Source organism: Antennarius striatus, chromosome 2 (assembly GCF_040054535.1).
Source record: "Antennarius striatus isolate MH-2024 chromosome 2, ASM4005453v1, whole genome shotgun sequence".
NCBI classification, from domain to species: domain Eukaryota; kingdom Metazoa; phylum Chordata; class Actinopteri; order Lophiiformes; family Antennariidae; genus Antennarius; species Antennarius striatus.
The window spans coordinates 30,306,850-30,316,325 of NC_090777.1; the positions used below are offsets into that span (position 1 = coordinate 30,306,850).

General features: G+C 48.7%; 2 protein-coding genes across 2 annotated transcripts; both read right to left on the reverse strand.

The window, feature by feature from the left end:
- Positions 1-1,149: 1,149 nt before the first annotated feature.
- Positions 1,150-3,717, reverse strand: LOC137609101 (H-2 class II histocompatibility antigen, E-S beta chain-like). The gene is made up of 6 exons (XM_068335861.1): positions 3,594-3,717; positions 3,191-3,463; positions 2,513-2,726; positions 2,360-2,427; positions 2,170-2,283; positions 1,150-1,611 (listed from the first exon to the last, which is right to left on the reverse strand). The coding sequence occupies exons 1-6, from the start codon at positions 3,646-3,648 to the stop codon at positions 1,580-1,582; spliced, it is 756 nt and encodes a 251-aa protein (XP_068191962.1). The 5' UTR covers positions 3,649-3,717; the 3' UTR covers positions 1,150-1,579.
- Positions 3,718-6,287: 2,570 nt separating this feature from the next.
- LOC137602774 (H-2 class II histocompatibility antigen, A-U alpha chain-like) lies at positions 6,288-8,406 on the reverse strand. Its single transcript, XM_068325787.1, has 4 exons — positions 8,202-8,406; positions 7,843-8,088; positions 7,391-7,675; positions 6,288-7,039 (listed from the first exon to the last, which is right to left on the reverse strand). The coding sequence occupies exons 1-4, from the start codon at positions 8,263-8,265 to the stop codon at positions 6,918-6,920; spliced, it is 717 nt and encodes a 238-aa protein (XP_068181888.1). The 5' UTR covers positions 8,266-8,406; the 3' UTR covers positions 6,288-6,917.
- Between the last annotated feature and the right edge of the window lie 1,070 nt (positions 8,407-9,476).

The following is a 9,476-nucleotide window of genomic DNA, read 5'->3' on the forward strand; positions in this document are numbered from 1 at the left end:
TAACAAACATCTGGTGTCAGACCCCACCCATCCGGTCCCTGGCACCGAGCTTCCACGAAGACAGTGGTCAACACTCAACAGATTTAGGACTGGACATGGCCCGTGCTTGGCCAGCTGCCACAAATGGGGCAATTGCTCTAGCCCACTGTGTGCTTGTGGAGAGGAGCAGACAATGGACCACATCATTGAAGCTTGTCCTCTCCAAAGTCTGAGAGGAGGGCTAGCCACCCTCCACTCAGCCGACCCGGAGGCAACTGCATGGATGAAGGACTTTGCAATCGCTAAATAAAAAATAAATAAAGCTCTGGTTTAAGCTTTTCCTGTACCCAGAATATTCTGTAGTAAAACTTCGAAGGACTGTCCAGAGATCCCATTATAATTAGATAAGTATTTGTTGAACTTGTCTGTCTATGTCATCGATGATATTATTGGACTTACCTGTATACTCAACCTACTGATGATATTATTGTACTGCTACTCAACCTATGCATGATTTGAATTGTCAAAATAAATATCTTGTATTTAATACACTGTGTCCTGTCCTAAGAAAAACGAAACCCCCACCACTCACTCTCTCTCTCTCTCTCTCTCTCTCTCTCTCTCTCTCTCTCTCTCTCTCTGTGTTTGTGTGTGTGTGTGTCCACCCTTTGCCTCTCACAAGGCTGGTAATGAGTGATAAATTCTCTTGATTTCTGGATTATTTCTTATCAGGGTTCATGTCAGTTAAACGTAACCCTAGACTGGTGACAGTGAATATCTGTTAGGCTGTAAATAAAGGCTGAGGCTGTTTGTTAGTGAGTGGTGTTGTCGCTATGGATACACGCAGCTCTCAGATCACTAGAAGAACTAAAGCTGCTTTCATTCATTACAAACCAGACAACAGTTCTGATTTAGTCACGTCTTCATCTGCTATGAAACTGGTTATGTGTTCAGTATGACACACACACACACACACACACACACACACACACACACACACACACACACACACACCTGATTGAAGATGAGCTAACTAGTTAGCCAAATGCTAGCTGACTTCAACAGCTTGTGAGGAGCTTTCAGTGTGTAGCTCTGATCCAGGTCCAATACAGCAGCAGGACCACAATCTGCTGCAATGTTGTTGCTGTTTAGTGATCAATAAGCCCACAGTGAACTTCAAAGTGTTTATTGTATTAGAAAATGTTTAGAAAATGTTTCAGTGCAGAAAATATCGATATTTTATTTTCACACAAGAACTAAATTCTGCTGGAATTCAGAGGAAAGAGCTAAAACCACACAGGAAGCATCTAAATAAATTAAGTTTGATTGATTGATTAATCAGACGAAGAAGATCCCAGACCAGATCCCAGACTAGACCTGGTCCAGGACTGCCAGACAGACTCCAACACAAATAGGTTGAAGCAAGAACCGACTTAGTACTGGACCAGGTTTAGTCCATTTCAGCATCAGAGTACAGGTCCACAGTGTTCCATTGGGGGGGCAGCAGAGACAGTCTGCTGGGATCAGGACTGGATCCAGGATCAGCTTCCATCCAGGATCGGTTGGAGCTCCAGTCATAGGTAGGGTTCCAGGATCCGGATCAGGAGATGTCAGTGGGAACCAGCATCCGTCCTGGATCAAGAGATCAGACAGAGTTAAGCTGGTCCACCATAAGGCCTCTGGTCCTGTGTCGGTCTAGTCTGGTCTAACTCTGCTGCGACTCGGTACCGACTGTAGTCCCAGCTGGTCTGAACTGGTTTGAAGCGGTCTGAACTCGTTTGAAATGGTCTGAACTGGTTTGAAGAGGTCTGAACTGGTCTGAACTGGTTTGATCCGGTCTGAACTGGCTTGAGTCAGTCTGAACTGGCTTGAGTCAGTCTGAACTGGCTTGAGTCAGTCCTAACTGGTCTGAACTGGTTTGAAGCGGTCTGAACTCGTTTGAAATGGTCTGAACTGGTTTGATCCGGTCTGAACTGGCTTGAGCCAGTCTGAACTGGCTTGAGCCAGTCCGAACTGGTTTTAACTGGTCTGAACTGGTTTGAAGCGGTCTGAACCGGTGTGAACTGGTTTGAGCTGGTCTGAACTGGTGTGTACTGGTTCGAGCTGGTCTGAACCGGTCTGAACTGATTTGATCCATCTGAACTGGTTTGAGCCAGTCTGAACTGGTCTGAGACTGTGCACTGCCCTGACCTCCAGCCTTCTTCTTGTAGTAGATGAATCCAGCCAGGGACAACGTCAGACCCAGGATCAGTCCTGAAGCCCCAATCACGATCTTGTTTCTCTCAGACTCGGGCATGGAAGGGTCTGAGGACAGACAGGTAGAGACAGGTAGATGGCGAGACAGACAGGTGAACAGGTGTGCAGACAGACAGGTATTTACCCCAGGTGATGACCAGGGGTTGTTTCAGGCTGATGTGCTCCACCACACAGGAAATGGTCTCTCCAGACCTGACAAATGCATCACAGGGCCTGTCACACAACCTGAGACTTGAACCTGGACTGGACCAGGATGTGTGTCTGGACCTGGACTCACCTCGGAGTGTACTCCAGGTGGGACTGGATCTGGTAGTACCAGTCAGCGTCCGGCAGCTCGTCAGTGGACGTGACATCGGCGGTGACTTTGTGTCCGTCTCTGAACCAGTTGACGCTGATCTGGGGGGGGTAGAAGTCGTAGACGTTGCAGACCAGAATGTTGGGATGTCGGCCGTCGGGCAGCGTCACAGCCCGCAGTGTCACATTGGGTTCAACTGGAACGACCAGGAATGTGATTATTAACGCTGCAGGTGTCGGTGCCGCCATTAGGGGGCAGAATACTCCAAAAGAAAAGCATGAAGCACTCCGGAAGAGGAAGAGAGGAAGAAACGTTTCAGATGTGAGGCTTTAAAATACAGATCTATGAAGACAAGGATTCCAAACAAGCAACTGGAGCTCTGCATCGAAGAGAGTCCAACATGTTACCATGGAAACAGCAACAGAAGTTCCTCACCAACAAAAGATACTATTTAGTCAATGGTCGTTGTTCTGAAGCATAATGACAGACAGTACTGTAGTAGCCCCGCCTCCCAGCGATGATATCACTGTCACGTGATTGGTTCCTCAGCTGATCTTTAATCAATAATTACTTCAATAAATAATTAAACATTAATAATATTAATAATATTACCATCACACATGATCAGTTAATAAATGATCTGATGTCACAGAAACTCACCTGACTTGTCCAGAATAGCCTTGGTGTAGATGTTAATGTTGTGTTGGCAGAAAGCCTCCTTCTGTTGTCTGCTATAATCGAGTATATCTGATTGGTTGTTGAAGTACTCTGCCTGGTATATACCAAACTCAGTATAACCAACATAGTGACCCACTTTGCTGCTGAAGCGCAGTAACTCCACTTTGTTGAAATGGTAAGATTTGATGTACTCGATGTCGTCAAGTTGAGACGAGTTAAAGTTACAGATACTTACGGCATAATTCAAGTATCCACCTGTGGAGCAAAGAGAGTCTGTGAGTCCAGCGACAGATCGACAGTATCAACTGATGAATCAATCAATCAACCAATCAATCAGTCAACCCAACAGAAACAACAGAACACTATGAACAGTCCGTAGAGCTACCTGCTGCCTGAAGGCTGATGAAGACGAGGCAGAGCACGAGACGGGATGAAGCCATGTCTGTATGTTCATACACACTCACCCGATCTGAGAGCCTGGCTGAAAACACTGAAACCAGGAAGTGACTGCGTTAGCTCATCCTCATCACCTGTTGCCGGGCAGACGAGTCTCACAGAAGTCAAACACTCCTAGTGCCTGTCTGCTACACGATGATTCATACGTCCTGGTGGTGTTCTTCTCTGGGTGGACGACAGTAAACCAGGACTGGACCCTCTTCTGGCCTCCATCTGTCAGTTTTAGTTTTTCCACAATAAAAGCTTCTCCAAGAAGTGAAAAGAGATAAATGTCACTGTTCAAAAGGAAGCCACGATCTGATTTGTTTCTGTTGGACAGACGTGACATCCCACCGTCACCCGTTGGGTTCTGACGTCCTGAAGGGTTCCTACAGACACAGCCCCACCTGGGTTCAGAACCCTTTGGTTCCACAGGGAGGAGAGTTCTGGTCATCTGGGTTTGAGGCTGTGAAGAACCGGAGCTCCTTTGGAGACCTTCTGTTGGTCCATCTCAGCTCAGCAGTGTTCAAGTGGTTCTGGTTCTGTTCTGGATATCTGTCAGCAGCTGCATCCGGCGGCCCTTCAGCAGGTGAACGTGTGCTCTGTTACAACACACGTGTGCACATGTATGTAACTGGAGGCTGCTTTCTGGTTGGCTAACGGAGTCACCAGCTAGGAGTTCACATCATGTCCATAGTCACCTGACTGATCAAAACAAGCAATCAGCACAATCCTGGCATGTGTTTATATTTGAGCATAATAGAAATGTTGTTTACCCACAAGCCTTCTGTTTCCCAAAGCCCCGCCTCCAAACGCGTCCCCCTGTGCTGCTCTGGTGGATGAAGGTTCCACCAGCTGACCAGCTGCCATGTTGTCTTGAACTGCATCCATCCATCCATCTTCCACCGCTTATCCGGAATCGGGTCGCGGGGGCAGCAGCTTCAACAGGGAGCCCCAAACTTCCCTTTCCCCGGCCACATCCACCAGCTCTGACTGGGGGATCCCAAGGCGTTCCCAGGTCAGTGTTGAGATATAATCCCTCCACTTGGTCCTGGGTCTGCCCTGAGGTCTCCTCCCAGCTGGACGTGCCAGAAACACCTCCCTAGGGAGGCGGCCCGGAGGCATCCGCACCAGATGCCCAAACCACCTCAACTGACTCCTTTCCACGCGAAGGAGCAGCGGCTCTACTCTGAGCCCCTCGCGAACAGCAGTGTTTCTACCTTATCTCTAAGGGAGACACCAGCTATCCCCCTGAGAAAGACCATTTCAGCCGCTTGTATCCGCAATCTGGTTCTTTCGGTCATGACCCATCGCTCATGACCATAGGTGAGGGTAGGAACGAAGATTGAACGGTAGATGGAGAGCTTTGCCTCTCGGCTTAGCTCCCTCTTTGTGACAACAGTGCGGTAAAGCGACTGCAATACCGCTCCTGCTGCCCCAATTCTCCGTCCAATCTCACGCTCCATTGTTCCCTCACTCGGATCAGGACCCCAAGATACTTAAACTCCTTCACTTGTGGAAGGACCTCATCCCCACTTGGAGAAGGCAGTCCACCGGTTTCCTGCTGAGGACCATGGCCTCAGATTTGGAGGTGCTAATCCTCATCCCCGCCGCTTCACACTCGGCTGCAAACCGGACCAGTGAGCGCTGCAGGTCACAGGCTGATGACGCAAACAGGACCACATCATCTGCAAAAAGCAGCGATGCAATCCTCAGGCCACCAAACTGTAACCCCTCCTCACCACGACTACGCCTCGATATCCTGTCCATGAAAATCACAAACAGAATTGGTGATAAAGCGCAGCCCTGGCGAAGGCGAACAGCTACTCGGAACAAGTTCGACTTACTGCAGAGAACCCGAACGCAGCTCTCACTTTTGGCGTACAGGGATTGGATGGCCCTGAGAGGCCCCCTCACCCCATACTCCCGCAGTACCTCCCACAGTATATCCCTGGGGACTCGATCATACGCCTTCTCCAAGTCCACAAAACACATGTAGACTGGATGGGCATACTCCCAAGCCCCCTCTAGGATCCCTGTGAGAGTAAAAAGCTGGTCTGTTGTTCCACGACCAGGACGGAACCCACATTGTTCCTCCTCAATTTGAGGCTCGACAATCGGTCTTGAACTGCAGTTGGGTCCTAATTCACATGTGGGTGGGGTCAGTTACCCCCACCATGTTTGATAGACCAGCATTGCCATGGAAACCCCTCTGTGTGGCGCTGCCTCCACAGGGGAATGTGATGTGTTTGGCCATTTGTGCTGTAAGCCAGTCTAGACCTGGAGGACATCACGGCTCAGAAGGGTGTCCACCGGAGGACCGCAGTCAAATTCAGCTGATCAACCCTTCATCGCTGTCCTCCAACAGGTCTCTGGTTCTCCTCTGAGGACACATCTGACGTCTCCTCTATCTGTACCTGTGTTTCTTGGAGACAATGCCTTCCTTCTCCAGACGCGTAGCGTCATCAGAAATGGACTTCAGTCCTGAACTAAGAACATTCAAAGCGGTAAGTGTTAAAGAACAAGCACCAAACCTCGTCCAGAGATAAAGACCTTGTGTTCTTGGAGTCGTTCTTTGCTGGCTGCTGATTGGTTGTTGCATACTCCACCTCTTATTTAGTAAAGAAGATTCAACATTCACAAAGATTGTTTCAGCTGGTAGCTTTATTTCCCATTTTCTACAGATGTGTGATGATGTCATTCACGTGAATTGTTTGGGTCATGTGATGATGTCATTTGAATTGTTTGGGTCATGTGATGATGTCATTCATGTGAATTGTTTGGGTCATGTGATGTCATTCATGTGAATTGTTTGGGTCATGTGATGATGTCATTCATGTGAATTGTTTGGGTCATGTGATGATGCTGATCATCATCATCCTCTCAGCTACTGGAGAGCTTTGAACCGGTTCTATTTATGTTTACCAGGAACATTATTAACCGGTTCAGGAACTGTATTTTTTCTTCTAACCGGTTCAGGAACATCAGTTCATGGGTGGAGCATAAAACCAGAAATGTTACAATTCTGTTTCTGTTCAGAACGAACCAACTGGCAGAAAATTCTGGTTCAAAGCCCTGCTGAAGAATGACTCAGGCCCTCATTGGCTATGAGATTGATTAGTCCTTCCCCCGTTGAACCAGTTCCAACCAGTCAGGTGTCCGACTGGTTGGAACTGGTTCTACAGGAGGACAACGTTCAACATAAAGGACACATGAAGAAGTCACGACTACTTTAGAGACACTTATAATGACATCATCATCAAGTCCAAGCCAATCAGCTGCATTCGTTTCCTTTGATGAGGAAGAAGGTTCCTACGGCCACGCCCAGGAGACCCACCGTCAGACCCACGCCACAAAAAACTGCTGGACCGATGCCGGGCTGGTCCACCTCCACTTCTGGAAGCAGAGACACGGAAGTCCATCAACCATCATCCAACTGTCATCCAACCATCATCCAGCCATCATCATCCAACATCCATCCATCATCCATCCATCATCATCCATCTGTCATCACTCAACCATCATCCAACCATCATCTAACCATCATCTGTCATCCAACCACCATCCATCCTTCATTCATCATCCATCATCACCCATCCATCCATAATCCGGGTTCTCTCCATCCTGTCTTTCTCCTGTTTCTCTGCCTTTCAGGTGTTGTTTGTTCACTTCCTGTCTGCTGGTTTGCTACTTCCTGTTTGCTGCTGAGAACACTAGTGTGAGGGCTTTGCAGTGAAGGTTTCTCACCCCAGAATCTGGTGAGTGGCTGCTTGAGGGCCTGGTGGTTCAGGGTGCAGCTGTAAACGTCTCCCTGCTCTGGGGTGAACTCCAGCCTGGAGAACTGGTTGAAGGAACCGTCGTCGTTGGGGAAGGGAACATTGATGCTGACTCCTTCCTTCACCTCCTCGTTGTTCTTGGTCCAGGAGATGTTTACAGGAGCGGGGTAGAAGCCAGTGGCATGGCAGACCAGGAAGTTGGGCCGTCCCAGCTTCACGTCGTTTGCGGAGTAGATGATTGGACGGGTTGGAGGATCTGGACAGAAACATAAGGACTGTTATTCCCTCGAGGAATTGCTGTGTGAACGAGAGAGGAAAGAGAAGAACCTGAAGCTGAAACGTGAGAACCTGAACACTAGACCAATGGAACACACATGACGACAGGAAGAAGAGTTTTGTTCTGAAGTTTAAAGTGATCTTTACCGAGATGAACTGCTGGGTTTTTCAGAGCAGCGAGAGTCGTATTCAGGTTATGTTTGCAGGTATCTAGATTGGTCAAAGCGCCATCAAAGAACCCGTCGTAGCCCGCGGGGTCAGAGAAGTCGGGCTGGGCGATGACTCCTCTGTGGTTGATGAAGTCTGCGTACCAAAGCTCTTCACTGTCCAGAGAATACAGCTCCTCTCCAGCAGAGGCTGAACATCCACTCATTTTAAAATGTACATGTTGACCTGAAAATACAAACACAAGTTCAGCTGTCTGTCTGTCTGCCTGTCTATCTGTCTGTTCGTCTGCCTGAGTGTCTGTCTTCAGGTTTTAATGTGACTGACAGACATAGACTTACTGTCAGCAGAGACACAGAGGACCGAGGACAGAAAGAGGATCATCATCTTCATCATCTTCATCATTTTTATCTTCGTCTTCGTCTTCACCTCCCTGTACTTGAACCTGTCTGATCCTGGGAACCGTCAGTGTAAAACTGGTGACAACTCCACAGCAGCAGAAGTGTCAACAGAGAACAGCCAACCAGAATTGAGTAAAATGATGACATCATCAATCACCAGGTAGAGACAGGCTGCTGCTGCTGGACATGCGTGAACTGATCAATAATCAATACTGTTGTCAGACAGTGTGTTCCGTGTGCTCTGGTACTCCTGCTGGGATGTCTAGAGGAGACGGAGTGAGACGTCAAAGTGATCGATGGCGTCCAGCTGAAGGTGATTGATCTTCATCCTGATTGGTCGGATGTGAACCTCGCCTTCACAACTCGTTGTTGGTGTGGAACAACAGGAAGTGGACTACAGACTACTTCCTGTTGTTGACTCCGGCGGTGGCACTGGAGGAGCTCCTCCTCTTCCTCAGGTGAATGTCGTCTGACCAGTTGGACCACAAAGACGTCCTGCAGCGCCTGAACGCAGCAGCAGCCAGAGGAAAGTCCCACATCTTCCCTTTGTGTCAGAGCAGCCAATCAGAAGAGCCCCTGCTGGTGAGTCATGAGTTGTTAGAGCAGCTGAAGTGTTTTCATTGATCAGCTGCTAACCAGTGTGGTAACTAACCTAGATCAAAGGTTACCGGTTACAAACAGGTTAGCTTAGCATCACATCTGCAGTCCAGGTGAATGGTGACTGTAGCACACCTGTGGCTAATGCTAGCGAGCTAAAGCATGCCACATCAACCATCAACCACTTCACTTAGAATGACTGGCAGCCAAAGAGTTAATGGCTACATCAAAAAATTTTAAGATTAACAGACTGCAGTGTTTACCTGTTATGAATATAATCCAGATTATATGACGTGTGACCAGTCCCTGAGTTGACGGGGGGAGAAATAGGTAGTCAGGTGCTGGGGGGAGGGCAGGGTGAGGGTAGAGTTCAGGTTTGTGTCAGGGGGCAGAGCAGGGAGGGGGTTGAGCCTCCTGACCCCCTGGTGACAGAAACTGTCCTTGATCCTGCTGGTTCTGGCCCAGACTCTGCAGTCTCCTACCTGATGGCAGCAGGATGAAAAGGCTGTGGGGGGGGGGGTCACCTGCAATGCTGATGGCTTTGTGGGTGAGGCGGGTGTTATAAATGTCTGTGAGGGAAGGGGGAGAGACACCAGTGATCTTTTCAGCTGCTCTCAC

What these genes read in the sequence shown, in the direction of transcription:
- LOC137609101 (XM_068335861.1), bottom strand. Translation starts at nt 3,648, where the DNA reads ATGGCTTCATCCCGTCTCGTGCTCTGCCTCGTCTTCATCAGCCTTCAG. An exon ending in CACCTGGAGTACACTCCGAG is followed by an intron (nt 2,428 to 2,512) that starts GTGAGTCCAGGT and finishes TGCATTTGTCAG; the next exon opens with GTCTGGAGAGACCATTTCCT. An exon ending in ACCCCTGGTCATCACCTGGG is followed by an intron (nt 2,284 to 2,359) that starts GTAAATACCTGT and finishes GTCTGTCCTCAG; the next exon opens with ACCCTTCCATGCCCGAGTCT.
- LOC137602774 (XM_068325787.1), bottom strand. Translation starts at nt 8,265, where the DNA reads ATGATGAAGATGATGAAGATGATGATCCTCTTTCTGTCCTCGGTCCTC. An exon ending in AAACCCAGCAGTTCATCTCG is followed by an intron (nt 7,676 to 7,842) that starts GTAAAGATCACT and finishes GTTTCTGTCCAG; the next exon opens with ATCCTCCAACCCGTCCAATC. An exon ending in GCCACTCACCAGATTCTGGG is followed by an intron (nt 7,040 to 7,390) that starts GTGAGAAACCTT and finishes CTCTGCTTCCAG; the next exon opens with AAGTGGAGGTGGACCAGCCC.